This window comes from Melozone crissalis, unplaced genomic scaffold (genome assembly GCF_028551555.1).
Source record: "Melozone crissalis strain CALT ecotype California unplaced genomic scaffold, PUWL_Pcris_2 ptg000056l_1, whole genome shotgun sequence".
Classification (NCBI taxonomy): domain Eukaryota; kingdom Metazoa; phylum Chordata; class Aves; order Passeriformes; family Passerellidae; genus Melozone; species Melozone crissalis.
This window is the reverse complement of record NW_026535834.1, coordinates 5,652,562-5,679,418: the sequence shown is the minus strand read 5'-3', so window position 1 is coordinate 5,679,418 and position 26,857 is coordinate 5,652,562. Positions and strand designations below refer to the sequence as shown.

The window sequence follows — 26,857 nt, the reverse complement described above, 5'->3', positions numbered from 1 at the left end:
ACTGTCCATAACTCTTTGTTTTTATTGTCTCATATTGTCCTAATCCAAATTGTCCAAATTTTTATTACTCTAATTATATCACTATTTTTATAACCATTTTATTACTATTAAACTTTTAACATTTTAAAAACAAGTGATTGGCATTTTTCACACTATAATTATACAATTACATAATAATAATAAAATATATATAATATAATTAATATAAAACAATACAATTATATATAATATTATATAATTAATATTAATTTTATCTAATTATACAATACTTCCCAAACCCATTTAAAAAAACCTACAGAAAACTAACCTCTACCCTAAAACCTCCCACTTACTTTATTTATATTACTATAGTGTAAAATCTTAAACTCTAAGTTTTCTACTATATAGTTTATTATATATAGTGAAACTATAACTGTAGTTAACAATATATAGTTAAAGTATAACTATAGTTAATTATATATAGTTTATGTTCTACTATATAATATTAATATTACACACTTCTATTCAAACTACACACCTATGATCTTAATTCTATCATTCAATTTTAAAAACTTTCTCCATAACCTCAAATCAAATGCAATATTCTCAATACCTATCAACATAAAAAATCTGAAATTCTCAATAACCAAAATTCCAACAGGAACCAACACAATAGATTTCACAGCAGCACGTGTCCCTCTAGCAGGGCTGGGAGCACAGGCACAGTTTCCCTGTCTGGGATGACTCACAGTAATATCAGCTTGACCTTATACAGCATCTCCCATGCAGGTACTTCTTATAAGAGAAGCATCACCTTCTGAAGAAAAAGCTGAGGCACAAGGCAGTGCTGGTCACTGCTTGATCAGTGGCTCAACAACATGGTTTTAACCAGGGAAATCCTCAGTCAAGAGGAACATGGGCTCAGGACACACACGACAGCATCCGACTGTCACCAATAGATACTCGTCTGTTCTGGGGACAAATACACACGTGGGGCTGCTGGGTTCTGCTGATCCTATCAGCCATGTGTAGTTACCTGTAGCTTTGCCAAACTTTAGTTTTCAGGTGTTGAAAATTTAATATCAGAAACTTTTCTCTCTTTTTTTTTTCTTTTTTTGGTTTGTTGACTAGTTGGTTTTTTTATTAATTTGTGGTTCGGTTTTTTCTCAGGGTGTGGGTGGTGAATTATCTCTGCTTTTAACTCAGTTGGGTCCAAGAATGAAACTAATTTTTTTCTACTGTAATTCTCAATATCATTATGAACTATATTAAGAAAAATAATGGCTATCTCGTCACCCAAAATTTGAAACAAAACAAAAATATTAACAGCCCAGTCTGCATTTTCTGACTGCAATTCCCCAGTCACATTGACACAGCCATCAAGCACACATGGAAATTTCTCCTCTGGGATCCTGAGTGTTCATTCATGACTAATTTAAAGTCATTATTAATGTGATGGGGTCACTAAGTGGCACTGCAGGTTGTGAGGAGTCAAGAAAGCCACCAGGAAAATAAATCCCCAAGTTTCCTCCAGCAGATGCTGGTGAAGAGGTCCCTGACAGGACAGTGCCTGCAGGTACCCACAGGGCTGGGTCGCACAGTGGAGTGGAGGAAAGTTTCCAGCCTGCAAAAATGACCCAAAAATTTCCTTCTGCACCCCAGACTGTGGCCACAGACAGGATTCAGGCGCTGGTGTTGTTACACCACACTCCCATCTGGATGCTGGGAATTTTCTGGTGCACTGGGAGCTCCTGCATCTCCTCTGGCTGCAGGAAGCTGTGCTGCTCTCCTGCACCGCCACATGCGAGCGTTTTCTCCCAGAGCCAGACTGAACCCGGCACAGATCCAAGCAGGCATGTGACTTCCAGCCCTGGTAGCACAGCAACGCCGTCCCTGGGCTTCACCCTGCTCCTCCCAGCCCTGGCATTCACCTTGTGAATAAAACAGCCCTTTGTGGCCAGCAGCAGGGTGTCACATTCACTGCTGGCACTGGGAGGTGGATAAATACCCACGGCCTTTCAGCGCAGAGATGGACCACATCTTCCTTGCCCAGAAAGATGAGGGCCAGAGATTAAAAGCAAAATGCTTTCAAAAGTCTTGATCCAAGCAGGGGGTGCTGGCAGCTTTGCCAGAATGCTTCAGGGGCACCTAGGAGCCACGACTTTGCTGGGTCACTGCGTGGGAATAGCAAGGGCAGGTTTTAAATTTCTTCATCACTTATGAATGTGGGATCTGGGCTTGGAACATTCCCAGCTGCAGGAAAGGAGGGAAAATGCAGAGAAAACACCCTTTGGGAGCCAGCCTCTAGAAGAAGATGCTTTCTTCTTTCCTTAACATGGTGGATAAACAATTTTTATGGAATACAGATACCCAGCAGTCCCAAGGCAGCCTTGAACAGACACCATGTCTGAATAAGTAACAGTGCCTGAAGTCCTTAATTACCTTGTAGCAAAAAGTGTGAATCGATGAACAGTGGCGCGTCTAAGGAGCAGTGTGTGATTTCACTCAATCAAATAAAAGAAGAAAAATGTCATGGCTCTAAAGTCTATTAATTAAAGTTTCTGGCTGATGCAAGCAGAATAAATTCACAGCTGTGGTGGACTCTATCTCCTTTTCCTATGTGGAAATGCTCCCTCACTTTTCTGTAGGAACCAAATATTCCTCCAAGGGGAGGTATTAGTGTGGGTACCAGACTGCCATTTTAAGGAAATTCTAGTTGTTTTTTCTTAAATGCTTCTAAATAAAATTGAAGCAGTATAAGTTTCATCTTATGGGGGATGTTCTTTGTCAAATGTTCATTGTTAAAGGATTTTAATCCAGGACACGGAAATTTAATTTTCAGTCTAAAAATTTGGTTTTCTGTCACAAAAATTTTGTCCTTTTTAAGGACTATGCTACTTTTATATTTTAGCTGTGTATAATAGGGAAAATGAGGAATAAATATTATGGACTAATGCAGTAATCAGACAGTAGGAAAAATGTATAAACATGGGAGTTTGGTAACCTCCCAAGAGCAATCAGGAGTCCTTTAAAAAGACTGGCCCTTTGTCCATCTGGTCCCCTTTGTAAATGAGGTGACAGAATTTCCCTCCTCAGCACTTTATAAAATCAGCACTTTGACATGAAAACAGCACTGATTTTGACAATTTAACCTTATTTTCTGCAGGGCCAAAGAGATGCTAAGCCAGCCATTAAAATTTTCATAATATCAACCCAGTCAGTTGCATTGCCCTGATCCCACACATCTCATTTCCCTTGGGGAATCAGGGCAATCAGGGTGACCAAGAGACCCCCAAATCACCAGGATCCGGCTCAAACCATGGCCTGGATGAAGATACCCACAGGGACACTGCGTCCCCTGAGGAGAGATCCCCGAGGGCTGGGCTCAGCAGGCCTGGATCTTTTTCCATACAGAAGGACAGCCCATCCTGAGCAGTGTGCCATGATGGGGAGCACAGTTTGCCCCCCCCTTCACTTTGGCTACACAAAATGGTGCCAGAGGAGAGCACAAACACCTCCGGCCATGGAGTCTTGTAATGCCCTCTCTCACCCCAAAAATCCCCGGTAATTCTCCAATGTGCAGGGTACAATTGCAACCACTTCTTGATCAGCAAACCCCTCAGTGCCCTGCACCAAGACCAGCATTACCTGTGCCAGAGGAGGGTGGTGTGACAGATCCTGGGCTGTCATCCTCGGGCTCTGACACCGTCACTGTGGGCACCACCTCATGGCTCGGCTTCAGGCCGGTGTCCGGCTGAGTTGGGCTCGGCTCTTTGCTGGCAGCTTCCTTGGTGCTTTCTGTCTCAGTGAGTGTGATCTTGACAGGGGTTGTACCCCCAGAGGGACTGTGCTGACCCCCAGACTTTCTGTCTTCCAGCAGGTCTTGTTCCTTGGCTGCCTTTGCACTCTCTGAAGGCGTCCGTGGAGGTTCGGCGGTGTGGCTGGACCCCACAGGTGTTCCCCGGTACTTATCACTAAGGCCTGGGTTCTCATCTTCTGAGTCAGAGTCGTGTTTTTCTTGGTACTTTATTTCTTCTGATCTACTCATGTCCATGTATTTGTAACCTTCTACTTTCATGGGATCTGCTAAGGTTTTGTCGACTTCAGTAGACTCTGCAGGAGTCATCTCTATTCCCGAGTCTGAGCTAAACAAGCCACGGGACTCAAACCCAGTCACGTCTTGAACAGGATGGCCCAGGGCATTAAACCCCTCTGTGCTGCCTGAGCAGGGAATGGGGGTATTCTCCTGCTGATAGATGCCTGTGAAATAGGTGGAGTCCCTCGGGGTGGTGTAGTGGACATCGGAGATCAGGGAGGTGTAGAAGGAGTTGTCCCCTCCGTTGGCAGTGGAGCCGTAGTCGAAGAGATGTGACGAGCCTGTGACACCTGAAGCAAACACACAAAAAGCAGGCACAGTGAGACACAAGTGCCTGCAGGATTTCTGCATCAAGCTTTCTGCAAAGCCACGCTCACCCCCTGCTGAGCTTAGATTCGGTTTGTGAACCAGACTTGACTTTGCTTGCAAGCTCTTGGGGACTGTCTCTTTCTATGCCTCTGGGCAATATAGTGGCAAATCTGTCACACAAGGCTTCCAGCTGCTGTTCTATCTTAAAATAACTATAAGGATCCTGATAGTAACTAAATATTCCTGGCCAATGTTTGCCCAGCCTGTAAATAAAAACTTCCTATGATTGCAACCTCACAACATCCCTCACAATCCAACCCAGGGGCTCGTCATCCCATATCTTTAAAAGAAATCTAATGTCCAATACTAAGCCAAATTTTTTTTCAAATACGTAGACATGGAGGAATTTCATCCTAAGGAAACTTTTCATTATGAAAAAAATGTCTGCTGGACAGAAATTGAGAGGGCGAGTTGCAAGCAGATTTAGATTACATTTTCTCTTAAGAGTAGCAACCCTAAATTTGTGAAACACCAAGGCAGAAACTCAACATCCTCATTTAGTGATTTCCACATGTTCAGAAAGCTGTAGCCCATGTGCATCATCTAGAAACCATGCTGGCATGACGGTGGTTAAACCCCTGCATCATTTTCATGCCTCTAATTCCCTCTGCCACGCTCTCAGCTCCTCGGGATGATGCTAATTAAATTAGAAACAGCGGCCACTCTCCCTCTGCAGCATCCATATAAAGCACAGCTCGAGGACAGGAACAGCGAGATCCCCCACCAGGGAGGGGGGAGAGAGGATTCCTGTGGGGGCCGAGGGAATGGGAAGAGGAGGAACAAAGCCAACGTCTGTAGGAGCTGCTGCCTATGGGAGGGAGCAGCCTGTTAACCCCTTGTGTGCTGAAGCATCACAGGGGCTGGCTGGCTTTCTCCAACCTCTGCTCATCACCTGCGAGGGATGTGAGGCTCCTGACCTGCTCCACACGTGCCTGGGCTACCACACACTGTCACTGACATCTTTTATGAAAAATCCTTTTATTAGGATTTTTTCTCCTGAGAAGCTGAGAGGCCTCAGAAACGAAATGTAAACAATGGTTATCTGCTGCTGTGGAATGCAACAGGTGCATCTGTGATTGGTCTCATGTGGTTGTTTTTAATTAATGGCCAATCACAGTCCGGCTGTCTTGGACTTTCTAGTCAGTCACAAGATTTTATTATCATTCCATTCTTTTCCTTTCAAGCCTTCTGATGAAATCCTTTCTTCTATTCTTTTAGTATAGTTTTAATATAATATATATATATCATAAAATAATAAATCAGCCTTTTGAAACGTGGAGTCAAGACTCTCATCTCTTCTCTTGTCTGGGACCCCTGTGAACACCACAACACACAGTGCAGATTTCATCACAAAACTAAAGGGACATTGCTGCAGCTGCAAAGCCAGAAGCTGGAACACGTCCATGCAAAAGCTCCCCAGGTACTTACATTTGGGTATTTCCTTCCCCCTTGCACAAACAGAGACTGATACCATCTCTAAACACCACCACAACTGCTTTTCCCCACAGCCCTCCATGCATCAGGCATGTGCAGCTCATTTAGGGAGCCCTGAAGCAGTATTTTCTGCCCTGTAATACTTCAGAGTTGTAGCTGAAGGCTTTATTTTACTGCACAACCTCACTGGATTTGACACATACATACACCCCAAGCCCTGCACAAAGGCAGAGTGATTGTTTCCCTCATCTTATTTCTGCATTGTGCAGTGTTGTGATGTCTTACAAGCAATTTCTTTTCCCTGGATTGCCTCTAGGCTGGGGGAACAACATGTCCCTCCCATTACAAGAGGAAACCTGGTAGCACAGGGGAAAAAACAACCCCAACGTGCTACTCCTTGTTTTTCATCCTACCTGTGTTACTTGCTGCTGTGTCCCCATCCTCCCTGGCTTTGGGGGCAGCCCTCCCTGCTAATCTGCCCCTGCACACACGGTGCAGGCAGCAGCTCCATCCCCACAGCCAGGGATTTGTAGCAGCCTTTGCCACAGGAGAGCGCAGAGCAAGGGGTGCTGCAGCCAGCAGGTGGAAAATCATCCATTCCCAGTCATTCCCAGCCTTCAGCTGGGTGTTCTCACTGCTGTGTAGCATTTATCATCAAGGCAAGCTCTTGCTTCAGAGCTGTGAGGTGAGGTCACTGTGCAGATGTGAACTTGGGTCTTATTTCCCCCTCTCTATCTATGCACCTTTACATTTAACTGTGGCGTTCACATTCTCTGAAATAATCCCTTCGCCCAGGATTTTTCTCCTGGGAAGCTGAGAAGCCTCAGAGGAAAGGAAAACAACTCTTATCTCATTTGCTTCTCCTGTGTTTTGCTCATGTGGAATGTGTTTGGAGATTGTTTACCCACAGGTGATTGTTCCATTGGGTTCTGGTGTGAATTGTTTTCATTCATTGGCCAATCAGGGCCAAGCTGTGTCAGGACTCTGGAAAGAGTCACAAGTTTTCATTATTATCTATTTAGCATTTAGTAAGTATCCTTTCTGTATTCTTTAGTATAGTACAGTATTCTTTAATATAATATAGTATCATAAAGTAATAAATTAGCCTTCTGAGAACATGGAGTCAGATTCATCATTCCTGCCTTCGTCGGGGCATTCCCTGCAAATACAATATTTTACTACTCCAAACTTCACCTTCTGTTTTCCTGCCAGCTTACTCAGGGCTGCAAGATGCCTTTGTGACTTGCTGCAGGCAGATCCCATCCTCACTGCTCCCGATAATTCAGTCCCAAGCTACATGAGAATGAAGCCTAAAGGAAAAACCACAGCAAAACCAAAGCAGAATAAGGGATAAGCTGGGCTGCCCAATACCCAGGGTCCACCTGAGGTCATCCAGTGCCTTGCAACGACAGCTCATACCCAGAACACATTCCTAAATGAGCAGTAAGCAAAAAGGGAAAGGTTCTATTCCTTGCCAGTGCTCTTCTTGCTGAACTTGCCTTTCTGAAAATTATCCATGAACAGGCTTGGATTTTCACAAATGTGTTGGTTAGCTGGAATTATCTGATGCATTGTTTACGCCAACATATTCCAGACTGTGAATTGCTGACTGCAGACTATTCATGCCTGTTGCTGCCAGTATCTGCTGTTTGTAATTTACTATTTGTGCTGGGTGAGTGGCTGTCTGAATCACAGGGTTTCAGGGCTGCTCTTTGACTAAATGCTTCCTCAGTGCCTCCTGGACCTGCTCCAAAGCCCACTGAATCCACTGGAAAAGTCCCACTGACCCTGAGTGGCTGTGGACCAGCTCAAGATGACTGTGGAATACTTTCTGCTCATGAGGAATACACTGTCACAACACCATCAAAAGGCAAAAATCCATTCCTACAAACATCCTAATATTGCTAGGAGAGAGAGAGCACAAACAGAGACGAAGGAGATTGAAGCCACTGCCAAAGCAATATTCACAGATGCCGCTCACAGCTTTCATTTGTGCTTTGTCCACAGTACATGGGAGCCAGAAGCTCAAGCATTTGCAGCTCTTAGCAATGCTGATCAATAGAGCAGTGAAAAGGTTTCTAATGCATTTTTGTCAGGTGCTTCATAGCAGGAGTTATAGCCTGAGCAGCTCACAGGAATGATAAAGTGAGCTCACGGTGATAAAGAAAGGTTGAGAAAATACCATCCTAATCTTCAGGTTATTCCTCAGCAGAAAGAAAAGTAACCCTGAAATAGTCATTGACACAAACATCACATTTTCAAACATCATATATTCAAATAGTACAAACCCAGTACTGTAGCAGATGTTAAAAGAGGAGCTGATTTAGAATAGAATCACTATCAATCATAAACCTTTTTGGTTTTTTTTTTTCCTGCACCAGCTTTGCAAACAAAAATGAAACCAGAAAATGCATTTCCTACTGGGGTTGAGGAGGAGAGAGAGTTACAGGGCATGTGAGCAAAGGGAGGGTTCACATCAGCAGGACATATGGGGATCCAGAGTCTCAAGGCGACAGCAGAGTGAAAAGCACTGAAGACAGCTGAAATTGCCTAATTAATAGGATTTAATGTAACTCCCTATTTCCACTGGGATTGATTTAAAGCCGTTGCCAAAACTGCCTCTCATTTGGGAAGTGTGAATCTCTCAGCTATTAGACTGGCTATTAAAGACATGGAAACTTATAATAGCTGAGCAGAGTTTTGCTGAAGAATAGTGTGCTCAGAGACTGGTGATTAAGCAATGCCCTCTCTGACTTTAAGTTTATTTGGTTCAATATCCGTGGGAAGGGGAAGCCTTGAATAGCACCGATAATGGATGACAGTATCAGGTCTGAATTTACCCTTGTTACAAAGGTTGGGTTTTTATTTAATCTGGATTTCACTCAAAACTGCCCAAAAACTTGCCTGCCAATTCAGGTGAAGGAAAGCTATTCAGCTCCTGAGAGCAGCAGTTGTGCTTTCTTGTAACACGAGCCCTCGGGAAATAATTTCACTTCCTGCAACCAGCTAAGAAGTAATGGGTCTGATTCAATCACTCCAGCCCAGCTGAGATGCTCAGCAAGTTACATGTGTTTTCATCAACTGCAAAGGGAAAAAAAGATTGGAAAATGACTGTTTTGTTTGCTTAGAAGAAGTGAATGCTCCACAAATCCTCTCCTGTGGAACTGGATTTAGAGCTATTTAGCAATTGATACAGGAAATAATTTAGAAATCATCAGTTCCATGCAGAGTAGCTCTTAATTTAAGAAAGGCAGCTCAAGACCAATTTGGATCAAGGCAAGCTGCTCTGCTGCAGCACACTGGAATCAGGAACAAAAAGTTAGCTGAGGATCACAATCAAGAAAAAGAGCAGATTTAAATAAAAGTGATTCCTTTTTTCCCCCAGCTAGAGTATTCTTGGCCTTATTAAAATTGATCACTTCGGAATATTGTGCTCAACTTTTAAGAAAATAACCTTATTTCATATTAAACTGTCACACAGACAGAGTGACACTTGAGGGACCTGGTCTAGTGAAAGATGTCCCTGACCACAGCAGGAGGGTTGGAACAAGATGAACTTTAAGGTCCCTTTCAAACCATTCCATGATTCTGTGATGTGAAATTTCAGTTCCCCAAAGCTGGCAACCCCTCAATGCAGGATTCTGTATTTATTGTGTGTCACTGATTGGCTAAAAATTAATACTTTTTCAGAAGAAGAGAGGGGAGAACTAATCTTTAATTAGGTGATGCAGCTTTTACAGCCTGGAGCTGTGCAGAGAGGACAAAATCTTTTTGTTTGAAATGGGAGGAATCAAGGTTTCAGCGACCTTTTCAGACAAAAGCAGAATAGTGGGAGCAAGCAGCTTCCAGCAACTTCCTGTAAGTCTTTTAAATAGTTGGCTCTGACTTTTTGCTTTGGATATTGAGCTTCAGGAGTCATTACTGGCTGCTCCAATGCTGCAGGGATGAAAGCTCCCAGAAGCAGGGTCTTCCCACCTCTTTCCCTTGTCCACCCAGGTCTACCCTGTCCCATTTCAACAATCCATGACCTGCAATAATTAATGAATTAGAGGTATAATTTCATTTTTATCACTCAGCCATGACCACTAGGAAAATGTATCTTCCTGCTTTCTTCCAAATGCACAACAAAAGTAGTTGTTAAACAGAATACATATATTATTAAACAGCCTTTCTTTTCTGTACCAGGTTTACAATTTTGTCATCAGCTACTGGTAAAAAGCCTTTGCTTGGCCTTGACTTCTTTTTATTCCTTACACGTAAAAATGAGGGGGAAAAAAAAGGGAAATAATTTTTCCTGGTTTTTGACCCTGATGCATGATGTTTTACTGCGTACTTTCAGTTCCCTAACACACTTACTTTCCTTTTTAAAACTCATGTCTTAGAGCATTCACATCTGTATCATACACATCATTATGCAGATGTTCAGTCTTACATCACATTTCCACTCCTCTTTCCCATACCCAGACAGATCAGCAGTCCCATGTCTGTCTCCAAATTCAAAGCACACCATTTTCTCGGATCCAGACCAAGCTGTTTTCCCCTCTCTGCTTGATTTCAAACTCAGTCCAAACCTCAGGAAACTCCAGATTTCCCAATGTCTTTCACTAGTGCCTTGCTGGCAGTGGCAAGGGAAGCTTGCACGAGTGGCAGAGGCATCTCTCAACCCCAGCCCAATCATGCACTGCTTCAAAAGGACCTGGCCACCCTCAGGGGTATTTGAGTGCACCACTTGGGAGTCATGCTCTCCGTTTTACAAGACCCTTCTGCATGAATTTGCTAACCCCAAACACTTTGATATCCAAACAAAACTCAAAAGTACTGTAGCAATTGTGTGTCAACTCAAGCAGAGCTTGAAACCCAAATGGCTGAGAGCTCAAAGAGCTGAGATGGTCACAGAGGCACCACTGTGCTGTGGATAACGCCACTGGATCAGCTCCCAGTATCCCCTGGATTTGGCTTTCTCAGTGGCTGGTGTAGGAATGTGCCCCTTGTTGGCACAGTGGCAAAGCAATCCTCTTTGTCCTCCTAAAAAGGAAGGAAGCCCAGAAGTTTCTCTCATCCATTAGGTGAAAAGCCACCTCATAGGACCTTGGGGATTTCACCTCAGACTTAAGGATGGCTAATTGGACAGAAGCAAAAACGTCCTGCCTGGGCAATTAACTAGAAAAGGACATGAACAAAGAAACTAACTGCTTTTGTAAAGTGTTTTACCAGGAGCAAGAACGTCTAGCCCCTGGCTCGGTTTTTCTGTATGTTATTTTGCCTTTTATTAAACCTTTTTGTTTCCAACACTGCAACAGAAGCCATCCTGCTGATTTTTATGCCTCCAAGGGTAGCTGAGTTATCATCAGTGTGTTGTAGGCTTCCGAGAGCTTATTAGACCCAGCTCCAGGAGGTTGCTATAACAGGCTGGAGCTGTGAGCCCTGAGCTGTCCCACCTGCAGATGCTCTGGGCTAGACAGAGAGAGCAGCAAGCTGCCTGCAGGAGAGCTGCAGCAGGGTGTGCATCCCTGCGAGCAGTGCCAGCTATTCCCAGCTGCCAGGAGATGGTGCTCTTTGTTTTAGCTCGGGATTCCCAAACTCACTTTACAGCTTGGCAACTTCCTTTCCTCCAGAACTCTCACCATCCTGTCTGCAGCACGGATATATCCCCACAAATGGCATTGGCAGACACGGACGGCCACACCCCGAGAGTTGTTTGGGGATTCATTTGCACAATGGATGCTGCAGGAAAACTGGATTGTTAAAAATAGGTTAGAAACTGTTGTAAAATAGTTGCTAGATCGTTAAGCATGTACTATTAGTTTGGTTATTATATTGTAAAAGAGGTTAAAAGGGGAGTTATAAGAAATACGGTCCTCAACACACTATAACACACATAAGGAAAGTGCACCGCGAGCCAGCCTGGACAGAACTGTAATGGGCCAATCAAGCACCTTAAACCTTCATGCAAATGAAGGATCCAAAAAGAAACCAATCCAAAGGGACAAAAAACAGGATAAAAAGGGGCTTCTGACCCACGGAATCCATGCTGCTCCATCGGGGACATGGCTGCTCAGAAGTCCCAGGGCCGGTGCTGCAGCATACTCTACAGGAATGCTTCTGCTCAGCCCAGACCCCCTTGCTTTGGGCCTTTCTTTTTCTTATCATAAACGCTGAAATCACTTTAGTACCAGGAGCCTGCTCTCATTTTTAACAGGATGGTTCAGGAGGGTACCTGACCCTATTCTGTTATTGCTCCCGTGGCTCTCTGCATGGGCCCAAGTGTGCTGGGGACACAGAGAGCAGCAGGAAGGCAGCTCCCTGCTACCTCCACTCCTGGGGACAACAGGGAGTCAGTGCCTCAGCTGTGCAGGTTATCCATCTCTCCTAAGGTGACTTTATGATGCTTATATGCCCATTTGTGTGTTCTGTTTATGCTGGATATTATGTTCTGTGCCTTCAAGGCTGCTCTGAAGAGTGAAAGTTTTGTTTTGGTTTTGTTATCAGCCTGCTCCCCCATGGCTGGCAGGACACACAGACAGGGCAGTACATGGTGCTGCTTTTGCTTTTTCCTTGGCTTTTCGCTTTGCTCTTGCTTCTACTTTGCTCCTTCTTTTTGCTCTACTCATTAGTTAGTTTAGCTAAGCAGTCTGAATTTTTCCCTGGACTGTTTCTCCTTTCACTTTTTTGGCACCACTCGAGCCTGCTCCAGGCTGGGGCCTGGCAAACCCCGAGAGTTTGCACCTTGTGGCCCAGCGGGGCCTACTCTGGGCAGCAGCTGCCCCAGCACCGGAGGGACTGAGAACAGAGCGAGCACCCCCAGAGGGACTTTCTGAATTTGTCATCTTTTTCAGAGCTGTGACAGAGTGGTGTCACCCAGTATTGTTCATTTTGTGTGCTGGGGGTGCTGTGCCTGTTAATAAACAGCTTCTTTCCACTTCTCTCTGAGGAATCTTTCCCAAACCAGTTGGGGGCAGGGGCCATGTGGGTTTGCTTTCTGGAGGGGCCCCTTTTTGGAGGTTTTCTCCTAAATTTGCCCTAAACCAGGACACCATCCTTCCCCTCCAGATTCCACAGCCACCACAGGAAACATTGCCATGGCAGGTGCTGGCTCCTGCACAGGTAGGAGGGCAAGAGGACAGCGTGGAAAAAACAGGCTTAATCCTATTGACACTCTGATTACTCAGGTGATTTCATTGGAGTGGCTTCTGATTCATCCCCCCCTGAGATGGAAGCAAGTCCTAAATTCAAAGAAGTTAATGTAAGTTTTGGTGCATGTAAAACCTCTCCTCAGGGTCACTTTGCAGAGGATGTGAGTTACTACAACCTCCCAGCTAGAGCTGCATCACTTCCCACAGCTTTAGCTGTAAACAAGCATTGCAGCTTCCAGACTCAGAGGTACCCAATCTCAGTCCTCCACATGATAAATGTATGGGGGAAAGGGGGTCAGCTGGGATTCCAGCCCCAAAAGCCTTGGCCGAGGATCAACAACCTTGATCCCCACCTTCTTGTAAGCACAGAAGCTGGAGCAGGGGACAAATCCCTTTCAGGATCCAACCCTTAGAGGCCCTAACACTTTTGGGAGCATCAGCTTGCCCAGTTGAGAAACTCCCCTCAGCTGCTGGTGGCAGGTCACCACCACATTATGGTTCTTCCCTAGGAGAAGGGCTTTTACTGTTGCCCCAGCCAACTTCTGGTTTCTTCCAATAGCTGGGCAGGCATGGATCAGGTTCTGGCTCTCCTCTGGAGTGCTACAGCCTCATCTATGGATGGGATGTGTAGGAAACACTGCTGAGTTTTTAATAAGATTAAGAAGGTCCACTCCATCCCAGCAGGATATTAACAGCATTTTTTTTTTGGCCACAGGTGCGGCAGCACATCAGCTATTTTTTCCCTGTCAGTGCCTCTCCAAAAAGACACCAGGGTCCACTTTTTGCTGCAGCTGAGTGTGTCATGGTGCCCCCCAGACCAAGCCAAGTCCAACAAGGCAGCAGAGCTCCCAGGTTTGGTGATGTTGAAGACCCTCAGCTCCCATGAGCATCCACAGCACTCCAGGACTCACAGCACCAGGCAGGGGATGCTGAGCAGGTGCCCCAAAGCCAACCATCAGTGTGCAAAGTGAACCCTTCCTAAATGATTCAGCACTTCCCACCCACCCCCACCTGCCCTCGGGGCTTTCTGCTTCAATAAATTGTCTCAGAGAGCTCCAATTTGACCTGGCAGTAAAACCCTGGCATAAGGTCTGTGACAGCTCTCCACAGCACTCTAGACAGCATGAAAAATACAGAGCATTTTAAAAGGAGGCCTGAGAAAGCACAAGAATGGTTTGAAACGTGCACAAATTTGCAAATGCTGCTATATGTCCAGCATTACTTAAAAAAAACCTATATAGATAAATATCATTTAGTGAGTTAACAAAAATCTGGTTCTTGTAAAAAGGTTTTCACTCCAGTGATAGCAAGATGACTGGCTGATAGGTTTCAATGACACCATGATACTACCTAAAATACCTTCAAATGCAATTTCCTGAGGATAATTAAAGTCCACTTATAAGATTAATTCTTTCTTATTTCACCGTAGTCACATTTTCCCTGGAATGATAAAACTTCACTGAGCTCCACGATGAAAATACTCCAAGCACTAAGTGAATTAGCACCTAAATCATGCTTTTCCATTACCTGAAATGGGGCCCAACTCCCTTTAGAGCAATAGACTGCAAAGCATTTCACAAAATCTGGATGTGTTTGGCTAAGTCTCATTCTTCTTTTAGGTTTTGAAATACTGAAATCCCATTTCCAGCATGATTCAGGAAAATCAGCTGCTCGCTGCTTTTACCCCTAGAGCAGACCAGGTTGTTCTCCAATGTCCCCTGCAGAACCATCTTCTCTCCTGGCCAGATTCCATCCCTGGAATTCCCTTCTCAGGCACCTTCAGCCCATCCAGCCCCACCTTTGCTGGGTCCCAGTTCCTTTTAAATTCAGCTTTTTATGATTGTTCCAAGTCAATCCCCAGCCACAGAGCCACAGATTCCAACTCAGCCTGGAAAAGGGAGAAATTCCAAAGCCAGCTACTTTTGATGCTGAGATAAACCTGGGACAGAAATCACTGCCCTGCAGCTCCAGGCTCTTCTACAGTGAGTGAAAACCCAGTGTTGGAGAAGAGCTTTGCTGGAATAAAAGTTTTTTAGTAAGAATCTGATACACATCTGGAGGAACTGCTGAGTTCTCCCTATGCCTCTCATACCTGACCATAACAAATTGTGGAAATTTCATGGAAAGCCATGTATAAAAATGAGAGAAAAGGCAAAAAGGGTTGTCTTGTTCTTGGGCTTGGCTCCCCATCCCCCAAGGCTGTATCCACTCCAGCTGCATGAATCTTCCAGGGAGACAGAGCCACAATTGCAAAGAGGTTCAGCTGAAATCACTGAGGGCTCTCGAGAGGAAAATTAATTTTGTGACAATGCCTAACACCTACAGTGATGTGTCAGGCACAGTAATTCAGGGAGAAAACCAGCTGTCAGGCACTGCAGGCTGGGCTAAATCAGGGGTGACTCCACCAAAGGTACAAGAGTTACACCTGCATAAAACTGTCACCAGGGAAGGAAGTACAAGGCCCTGGGAGCCAACAAATAGAGTCTGAAGACAAGGCATTACTGGCCATAAATCAGGATCAAATCTAATGCCCAGGGGACAGCAGGGAAATCTAGGTCAGAGAGGACACAGCAGTGCCAGGCTGATGCAGGCAGACACAGAAAAATATCAAGAATCATCATCAAGCTCTCTTTCCACACAAGGTTTTCCCACCTCAGCATGACTTGTTCCAGAAAGGCCAGAGGACCAGGTGTGCTGGCTCCTGGGTTACCTTTACATAAGGACAAAAACTCTATAGAGCACTGAGCAGGATACAGAATATGTACAATCAGATAATATTTAAAGGAGAAAAGAGAGATGGGGAGGTCCTGCAGAGGCAGGTGAGGCAGCAGACTGATCCAAGAGCTAATGGGGTTTCCTTGCACATTTAGGGATTTCTCTCTGTTTCTAGAAGTTGATGCCACCAAGAATTCATCTGAAAGTCAATCAAAAAAGTTTTCAAAATTATATTAAAAGTTAAACCTCTCCAACTAGTGCGGAATTTGGGGCAGAGCCACTGCAGTCATCAATCAGCATCAACCTGCTGGCTCCAGCTTCTGCTTGAGGAGGATTGGGCCATGTGTGCTATAACTAATGCTAGAAATGTCCTTGCCTTCAAGGTCTCTCCTTTCTTTGCCTGCCACTGTGTCTCTTCTCCTGTGACAGATGAGTTCACTCCAAGCAGAGACAGGAAAATCCTCCCCAGATATCTCACCCCCCTGGAGGACATTTTTTAGACCTATCCCACCCTTCACTCTATGTTATAGAAGAACTAACACAAGTCCTTCCCTCCCTTTACTGTGAGTGCATCACACCAAACTGCTCATCTGTTGGAAGCCTGGATGCTGAGAATTTTAAACTTTCTGTGCTTAAAGGCACAGACCCACAAGAGAAAACTGCATTTGACCTGAGGTCATGGAACAGGCTTCCAAAATTGATTGACAGCAGGATTACAGGTGTGTAGTTGGTTAGAAGTGTACAGTATCACAGGGTGGAAAACTTAGAGTTTGAGATTTCAGAATACAGAAATAAATATGAAGGAAGATGGAGGTTTTAGGGTGGAGGCAGGTTGTTCTTCTTTCTTCAAACCTTCTTCTTCATAGGTTTGGGTGATGTTTTGTAATTGGACAGAAAATCTACATTGTGGGCTTCCTGGAATCAGTTATTGGGTTAAAAGGGAAAATAATCTATGTGTCCTTTCTTAATTGGATAGTTGAGCCTTAAAAGACCTTGTAACAAGGGATAGTTAGCTATTTTGTGCCTTGCTGCTGAACTCATAGTAGTGAGACTGTTTTATTGATACGAAATAATAAACACTTGAGTCTGAACGTGAATTACTGTCTCAAGTAATCCAATCCAGACCCAGAGAAACCAGCAACTGGTACTGCCACAGGTGACAGTCAAACTAACCTGTGTTCCTTGAAATCTTAATTATACCTTCACTCTGAGCAGAGTTCAAACTTTCTGGCTTTTAAGACTAAAGTATCCAATTAACAACTAGATTATTTCCCCTTTTAACCCAATAACTGTTCCCAAAGCGCTGCAATGCAGAGTTTTCCACCCAATTACAAAATGCCACCCAAACCCATGGAGAAGAAGGAAGAAGAAGCATGAAGAAGAAACCCAGGACAACACCCTGTGCCCTCCATTTTGCTTCCATCCACAACATACTCAAAATCCCAAAACTTAAATTTCTCACCAAGTGATACACCTACATTACTCTCTACAATCTATTTCACATTTTTGTGGATTCCAGTCTATCTTGAAGTCTGGGAAACTTTCTCCATGAATGAGGGTCAAAGTCAGTGCTCCCCTGGGGGTCAGGGCACCCCAGAGCAGACAGAGAAATATTCCCAGTGCCCTGGGTTTCCACAGTCATCCTTCCTAAAAGCCCAGGAGCTGCTCCTGCTCCTTCCTTCCTTTCAGGTACCCAGCTCACAGCCGAGCTTGGTGGCTAAATCCCAGCCTTCTGCAGAGTTTATGACAGCAGAGCCTGCACTCCTGAAAGCTTTTGAGGTTGTGGCAGAGCAAGCTCGATCCAAACCACCCATTTCCTGGGATTGCTGTGTGTGATTAGAGCAGGAGGGGGGCAGCAGCTCCGCAGCAGCGCCAGGACCAACCTCCCTGTCAGGAGCTTCTCCTGGAGCTCAGCTGGGCTTTGGCTCCACGAGGGAAAGGCTGGGGATAATTACACAGGTCCTAATAACCTTGTGCAGCTCTACCAGAGCTGGGTCAGGCCCCAGGTGCCTGTGGAAGCTGCAGGGAAAGGCAGGAGCAGAGCTCTCCTGTCACCTCATCCATGTGCTGGCAGTGCTGCTGCCTCATCCACACCTGCTGCAGGATTTCTAGGAAAAGCTGCTATGAAAACTTCGATTTTCAGGCACAGGCAGGTCTGATTTCCTCCAAACAATGTCCCTTCCCCCAGTGGAACACCCTGGATTCCCACCCTGGCCATAGAGGAGGCAGAAGGCACTGAAATAGTTTTCTATGCAGGCCAGGAAGGTTTCAGACCCTTAGCACCTGGAAGTTTTAGAGAGTAGTTACAGAAGGAGCTCTCAGATGCAATCAGGGGAGGTGCTCCTGCTTGAAGAGACAGGGTGAATACATGACCTCCAAAGCAGTTCTCCCGCTTCAGGCTCTAGCAGGAGCTGCTTTTGGGAAACAGCTACACAACAGCCAGAATTGCATCTGTGATGGCCAACAAGGACCTTTCCTCCGCAGCAGATGCACCAGGTACAGCACTTCAGCTGAGGAGGGAGCAGCTTCTAGAACAAGTCCTGGACAGGACACCTTTGCAGATATTGCTGATTCACCCACAGGTCTGTGCCACAATGATAAAAATGTCCAAAGAGAATAGGAAAATACGGCAAGCAGTTTTTTCCATGCTGCTTTCAAAGAGATAGGAGATCCACAAAACTTCAGGGCAAGTGAAGCAGTTCATCCTCTGGGAAAAGCCCATTTTTAGAGTCTACCACTGTCACTGAGCCAGAGGGCATTTGGAAGAGCATCACTTCTAGATTAGTTTAAGCATTAGAGTCATAGAATGGGTTGGAAGAGACCTTACAGATCATCCAGTTCCACCCCTCTGCCACGGGCAGGGACAACTTCCACTATCCCAGGTTGCTCCAAGCCACATCCAAACTGGCTTGGAACATTTCCAGGGATGGGGCAGCTACAGCTTCTCTGAACAACTTGTGCCAGGGCCTCTGCACCCTCACAGGGAGGAATTTCTTCCAAATCTCCAATCTCACTTCACCCTCTGTCAGTTAGAAGCCATTTCCCCCAGGTCTTGTCAGTCCATGCCCTTGTAACCAGCCCCTGTCCAGATCTCCTGCAGCCCCTTTAGGTACTGAACAGCTTCAATTAGGTCACCCCAGAACCTTCTCTTCCCCAGAACATCCCCAGCCCTCTCAGTCCATCTCCAGAGCAGAGCAGCTCCAGCCCTTGGAGCATCTTGGTGGCCTCACTCCAACAGTTCAATGTCCCTCCTGTGCTGAGGATTCCACAGCTGGATGCAGCTTCCCAGGTGGGGTTTCACCAGAGCAGAGGGGCAGAATATCCTCCCTCAACCCAGTGCCCACACCGGTATTGTTGCAGCCCAGGACACAGTTGACTTTTTGTGCTGTCAGCACATATTGCTCAGTCATGTCCAGCTTCTGGCTTGTGCTTCAAAATAAAAGTGTTAAAAAATTTAATCTAATAGCCTTCTTGGCTATAACATTGGCTCTAGGCAGCACAGGAAAAATACTGAGTGTGGGAAACTTCATTTTCTCTTGTAATTTTGGCATTTGGTTCCCTCTGGCAATCAACTCATAATGTCCATACAGGATATCAGTCAGATGGATAAAGTGATAACAGGGGAATTAAAACACTGAGATGTCCTGGAGTGGGGTCTTTACATGCAGTATCACATTTGGGTAATCATTCATTGCATTACAGACCTCAGCCAGGGTGCTGTGAATGCCTCAGGAGATGATTCTGTGCCCAGGCACCCTGCAGGAGCCCAGAAATGATGAACAGAAATAATATAAATAGCAGCTCATGCACTAACCCTGCAATGCAAAACAGAAAATCCCTGATAGAGATGGACAGGGCAGGGAGAAGAGACCCCATTATTTGTTTGTACCTTGTCCTTTAGCACAGAGGAGCTGGGCATTTCTGTGGGTTGTTTTCCCTGTCTAGGAGGACAAGAAGAGAAAGATGCAGAGAAGCTGCAGAAGATGTTGATGGCGCAAGCACTGGAGGGCAGGACCCCAGGGGCCAGTTTGGAGGAGGGAATAACAGATAAATTTATATTGCACAGCAGAGGGAAGGGAGGGCAGGAACAGGATCACAGGCTATAAATATTCTCAAGGTACAAGTGAAGGGAGAGAATTAGTCACAGTCTTAGAGGATGAGAGAAAAAGTGGCTTGAAGTTAATATATAAAATTAGGCTACATGCCTACAAGGTATATTTCTTGATGGAAAAGGGCAGGAGGGTGGAACAGGGAGCACAGGGGTGCCCATACAGCATCTCCCCATTACAGCACATCTGGATGAGGGTATAAATTCCTGTTCTGCCCTCTGACAGGGTTCCAGATGTCTTTTCCTGGCACCACCATAAACAGCCCAATTTTGCCTCCTGTAACTTAGCACTGCAGATGAAAACTGGGCAAATAAGAGACTCTTCACTTTGGCAAGAGCGAAAATTAAAGGGAACTAATTCTGCTTGGAACTGGGCTGTAACAGATTTTTTTTTCTTAACGATTTTTTTTAACGTGAAACAAAAACAAACCAATAAAAATCATTCTAGGTCAAATCGATTTAATTTGACCTGAAGCTAAATGTCAGATCTGGTTTACAGCAAACTTCTAATACCAAAAGGGAGCTGCTGTGCAGCAGGGTCCCTCATGGCTGCACATGCAAACTGGTGCACAGGGAGGATTCTGGAGTGTCCTTGATTTTCACTCTCCCACCCAGCTGCACCTAACAGGGTCCAGCTCCCTTCAGAGCCAGAGGAGCATCTTTTATCTTCTACCCTAACTTTTCCCCAAGTCAAATCATTGCAGCACAGCACCCACATGACCCAAGTCCTAAATCATGCTCAGACCCATCTTTGCTCCCAACATTTTGGAATTAAGCCCATGAAATTATTCACCACATCATATGGTTGCTATAGCAACAGCCTATTGAGTATTAATATAAATTGCTTGTTCCAAAATCCCATCTATTGGAAGGAGTTGTGCAGCAGGGGTAAGAGACATCCCAGGCACTAGATCAACCATGTCCTGTCTTCCTCAGTGCCATCAGCTGTGGCACAGAACTGTGGAGGGCAAAAAGCAAAAGGAACCTCACCTTGAAGGGCCCAGCTTGCCCAAAGCTGCCTCTTCAGAGCCAAGTTTCCAGAAGTGAACAAAATATGCTCTAATTTAAATACAGGCAATGAGGGTTTTGTAGCCCAAGCAAACATGTTAAAACTCAGACCTTTTCCCCTCCTTTCTTGTCAAGAATTTAAAGTAGGATGCTGCAGAGGTTTAATTTTTCAGTAGAACTTTCTGAACACTTCCTTTTCACTAAGAAAGACAATAAACACTTTTTTTTCCTGATGTTGAATGTTAGAACTGTGCACAATCCTCAGCACACATGAAATCAGGTTAGTACAGAGCTAAGGATGGACAGAGCACTGGATGGAGGAAGAACAAGGCTGCCCATGTTCTAACACAGAAGTAACTACATCCTTCCATTAAATTCCTCTTCCAAGAGGAAAAGTGGCTTTGTGTGGTTAAACATAACTAATTTTTTTGGCAATGGCTTCCCACAATAAGTTAGGGATTCCAAGAAATTTTAAATAGCATTTGATGCTTTCTCATCCACGTGGCTGAGGGTCTTTCCTTACAGCCCATCAGATGCTCACATCAGCCATGGGATTTTAACACAAAAAGAGCTGCTGAGGCCCACACAGCTCCCAGACTGACCTGAAATATCAAAAAACCCATCCTTTTTCTCCTTTAAAAACTGGAAATGGGAGAGATGAGGGAAGTTGAGGATAGGAGACAGCATGAAGAGCATTTCCAGCAAGCTATTTATACCCTCTCTGGCTTGAATCCACTTACCCTGAAGCCATTTAACACTGTATAATAGTGTGAAAGGGTCTTCATGTGGATAAACATTCAGGTCTGTCACTGTAAAGCACTCACAACATATGGGCAGACTCTTCATTTCTAACGTTTTCATCCATTTAACTACAGCAGATGCAGGCTTGAGGATCTTATGTCTGATTTCTGAGCAAGATGACAAGTGTAAACAGCCATTTCAGTGAGGCATTTCTGTCTGCACATCCAGGATGCAATAAAACACCTCCCTTTGGCTGCCATCCCTGCTCCTGAGCCAAAGGCTGTGCTGGCAACCCAGGTCAGGGGTGGCTTTGGGGATCAGGAATCTCCAGAGGGAAAAGGAAGAAGAGACAAGAGGGAGAACAGGGAGCACTGGCTAAGAACAGGGAAAGAAGTATTGGGAAAATAAGCATTGGGAAGGAAGAAAAAGATGAGGGATGGAGGAGCAGGATGGAAAGCAGAGGTAGGGAAGGACACTCTTGGGAAGGGAGAGAAATAGGCAGAGTAGGGTGAGAGTTAAATGGAAAAAAGAATGATGCAGGAGAATTAAAACAAAGCCATGGGAACAAAGGACAAAGAAAGGTAGAGAGGGAAGCAGAGACAGGAGTATGAAATGGGAGAGAAAAGAAATTTTAGAAGCTCTAGGATAGACAGACCTGTCCATTTGTAGGCTCTGAAGATTACTACATTTGTTCTTCCCTCATTCATATTTATCCAACATACAGTTCTGGGATGCTATTTTTAACCATGCAGAGAAAACACACAAGGAGCTTTTCTCACTTCCATTTTGGAGGAAGGGCCAGGCACTTCCACAAGGCAGATCTCTTTTTAGAATAAATTCAGAAAGACTATCAGAGCAAACCCAACGCCTGTGAATAAATAACTCTGTTCCTTCAGAGGAGGCTGTGGCACAGAGCTATTCTCAGAACAGCACACAGCCTGAAGAGGAGGATGTTTGGGAGTGAATGATGAGGTGGTGGCCTCCCTGTATGGAATTTTACCTGCCTCCTCAGGCATTTTACCTGTCTTCCTGCAGGGAATGAGCTTTTCCAGTCTGGAGCAGCAAAGAGCATGAGGAACAACACGTGCACAAAGGCAGAGGAACATGGTGAACTTAGTTGCTGGGCAGATCCTGCACCAAGGCAGCAGCTTCTTGCACCTTGGCCATGCCAGTCTGCCAGAGGAAAGCCTGAAACAGGCCCAGGAGCACCAGCCTGGTGCTGTTTTGGTTCCACGTCAGGTGTGGGGACCTTGTGTGGAGCAGAACTGCTGCTGGAGGGGTGCTCTGTGCATCCTCACCAGCAGGGCTGGGAATTGCTGCAGTGGGAGATGCTGGGCAGAGCGGGGATTAGCTGAAGGCAGAAATGTGCTGATTTAAGGCTGAACCTTCCCCCAGGGTCATCTATGTGCTTGAATCAGTCAAATAAGCTGCTGTGTCCTGCTCACTGCACATTACAGCTGCTCTGCCCCTCTCTATAAGCACCAGCTGGGGGTGATTTAACCAGTTACAGCAGGAAGAACCCAGAATTTGTAAAAATCACCCATCTCTTCTTGGATAGAGACCAAGGAAGGCAAGGATTGACTCTGAGGAAGCATCACCTCCTGTTTCTTCCCCTTAGGGCTGCTGGAGGCTGGCTTAGCCTGCCTCAAGGCTGTTCTAACTCCAGTTGGCGCCACTCTTGTTACTCCACATGAAGTGGGAGCACATGGAGATGCACAAAGCCATTTCCATCCACCTCTCTCCCCCAGCCTCATGACATTTGACCATAAAGTACATTTAGCCTGCTTTGAAAAGTATATGTCCCTCTCCCTGGAGAGGGGACACCCATGAGCAGAGATGCAGGAGCTAAACAGTTTGACAGAATTCAGGCAACAATCTTCCAGCTACCCTTTTAATTTTTTTAATGTTCCTTCTCTTTGGCTGCTAGATTTTACTGCCTATCTAAATTGTGCAGTCTTATTTGTCTGGAAGTTTATGAAGTAGGACATTGGTGAATTCTATAAGATGGCACTGGAGATTTCACTTTTATGAGAAGTAAAAACAAAAGACTTTGGTCCATCTGCAATTTGACTTTACTCGGCTGCCTCTTAGAGCCACTGGGCTGACAGAGATGCATCCTCCTGAGAGTCCAGGCACTAAAAATATCACTGACATGCACCAGAGTCTGAGTGCCTGCATAATTTATCCTCATTAAATTGATGTGCAATTTGAAGGCACATATCCTTGCTTAAAAATTTGAATGTTTCCCAGCTCTGGTCCATTCCCAAAGTCTCTGGGACTGGAGCTCCAGCAGGCCTGGCTGCAGCAGAGATGGCTTTAATGAATTTAGCTGGTTGGGCTGTGTCCTGTGGCCAGAGGAATAAGCCAGAGGTGCAGGGAGATGGCAGGAAGGTAAAGCTGGGTGGAAATAGAGTAGCAGTGCTGCACTCCTGGCAGGGCTGTGGCTCAGCAGCACAGGCTGTGAGGATGCTGAAGTGGTGCTTCATGGTTGGAAGCACATTATCCTGGTGAATTCATTGCTAATGCACATGCAGAAGGTGGAGAATGCACAAATGTCCAGATGGGAATCAGTCCTTCCTGTGATGTTCCTCTGTAATCCCATGCAAAGCCCTGCAGAGCACAGGAACAAAAACCCTCTGAGGGTTTGAGATATGGGAGGGGATGCAGAGTTTCAAGCACAGCCTGCCTTGATACCACACTTAAAGAAGGAGATGGAGATCTCAGATCTGAGGCTTGCTGCCAGCCTTGGAAATGGCTGAAAGTCCTTTCTGCCTATCAGCACTGCAGCCCTCAAAAATAAATCTATTTCCTATCAGCCCTTGGCAGGAGATGCTACTGGGAGAGAATGGCAGCAATTCAGAGGGGCAAATGGAAGCAGGGAAATGCCTTCCAGATGTGCAAGGCAAGGGCTGGCACACAACAAGGGGATATTTTGAAGTTCCTGCCCTTTCCATCCCCACAAGGTCTGGCATCTCCATTACTTTCTTCTCAACTCCACTTTTTGGAGACAAGGGCATCCTATTTACCTGCAGCTACCACGCCTTTCAACCAAGAAGTCAGATTTCTGTAACCAAGCTGCTCCCTCACACAGGCCCCTGCTGCTTCCCAACACATTTAAAGGACACTCCATGGGCAGAGGAACCAGTTTTCCACAAAATTCAAAGCTAAAAGTGGGGAACATTTAGATCACTAAGCAAAGCCATCTCCTTGCCAAATGACAAACACTGTCACAGAGCCCTTTTCAGGACATCAACCTCTGTGGTGGTGTTCACAGGGGTCCCAGGATGAGGGAAGAGATGAGAATCTTGACTCCATGTTTCAGAAGGCTGATTTATTATTTTATGATATATATATATTTTAGATATATCCTTTCTTCTATTCTTTTACTATAGTTTTAATATATTATTATATTTTAATATTATATATTGAATATATATTAATATAATATATAATATATTATATAATATATCACCTAATGTATAATATATTATTATTTAATATTATATATTGAATATATATTAATATAATACATATATTAAAAGAGAATAATATAGTAAACCTATAATAAAAGAATAGAAGAAAGGATTTAATCAGAAGGCTCGAAAGGACAGAGATGGAATGATAATAAAATCTTGTGACTGACCAGACAGTCTGAGACAGCTGGACTGTGATTGGCCATTAATTAAAAAAAAAAAACACACAAGACCAATCACAGATGCACCTGTTGCATTCCACAGCAGCAGATAATTATTGTTTACATTTCATTTCTGAGGCCTCTCAGCTTCTCAGGAGAAAAATCCTAGCAAAAGTATTTTTCAGAAAATATGTCCATGACAAACCTCTGTCTTAAAAAGCAATTTGGTTTTCAATTCCTTATACTCACTAGAAAGTTGTTACACAACCTGTCTCATATTTAGGAGTCTCCTAAATGTCCATCCTGGATTTATTCATCACCAACCTACGTCCATTAGTTATTCTGTCAGCATCAGCTCTTGGCCCTTGAAAACATCCACGGGAAGCAATCCCTCCCTTGGAGCTCTCATCTTGCCAGACTGAACAAATTACTGTCACCAGTCTCCTAAGGAAAGCTCTCCACCCTTGGACTCTAAGTCTCCTGGAGACTCTAGGATGCCTGCTGCTACACTCCAGAAAGTTTCTTTTATTTTTTTGTCCTAAATTCTACTTTAATGCTGTGTACTTTAAGCCACTCTAATGATGTTTCTACACACAGAAATGGGTTTTAGTGCAGTGCAGACAGCTCACACCATTATTTCAGTTGGCTGGAGCAGCATGAAAATCCACTGATAGCAGTAAGATGGTTTCTGAAGCATTATTCTTTCTGGTTCTATCATAATAATTTCTGCTCTGGTATCATAAAAGGAAAAGAAACACTGATAAGGAGCAGAAATGGTGCTGAAATTGGGAGCATACAGTATTATCAGAGTCAAGAAAGCAGTTATCAGTTTCCCTGGCAATCATGGCCACACAGTAAATGCCACATCAAAGAATCAAAACCCAACTACTCCAAAACACATCCATAGGAAGGCACATCCGTGCGTGCACATCCCCTTCTCTCCCAAGCACAGGGATGAACTCTCAGCCTCTGAAATTGCTGGAATCACATTTCAGGATGACCACTACACTCAGTGCCTTTTTTCAGTCCCTGCACCACTGTGCTGGAAAAGGGAAGCTCTATGCAAGTCAGCAGGCTCACACTGAATGTTAGCCAGAGTATCCTGCCCCATCTGTTGGAGATTAAGACCACAATGGAGCAGAGCATTAATAAATGATCTGCAATTCCTGCCCTCCTCCACGTTAGGACATAGGGGGGAAAAAATATTCCCAACACCCAAAGGCACTTTCCAGCAACAAATAATGATTTGGCTGAGCATTAAACACAAAAGAAAAAAGTTTAATGCAGAACCTGAGCACCAGCCTGTCTCACAGGGCTTTTGTTTCAGCATGAAGAATTATGTATAGCTGAATCTTTTTATTAGAATAATTCAATTCTTCGGCTGCTTAGACTGCTCCTGTATATCCTTTCTAAATTAAGTTTGGTTTTCTCTACCTGCAGCTATGGTTGTCTTGTACATTTTCCTGTGTATTCCACTGTGAAAATCATGATTAAGTTCATTTGTCATAAAACAAACATGATGCCATGAATGATAAATAAGCAGAGCGAGCTGCAGAGACTGGCAGAGCAGCCTGGCTTCCTCAGTGCCTGGGGAGCAGGGAGGGTTTCTGTGCCACTCATGTCTGAGATTAGAAAGCTCC

General features: G+C 44.8%; 1 protein-coding gene across 1 annotated transcript in view; it reads right to left on the bottom strand.

The window, feature by feature from the left end:
• The window catches only part of RTN1 (reticulon 1), a 124,335-nt gene that overhangs the window by 49,457 nt on the left and 48,021 nt on the right, over window positions 1-26,857 (bottom strand). Inside the window, exon 2 of the mRNA XM_054286927.1 lies at window positions 3,628-4,365. Within this exon, the coding sequence (XP_054142902.1) occupies window positions 3,628-4,365 (738 nt within the window). The remainder of the gene's footprint in view (window positions 1-3,627; window positions 4,366-26,857) is intronic.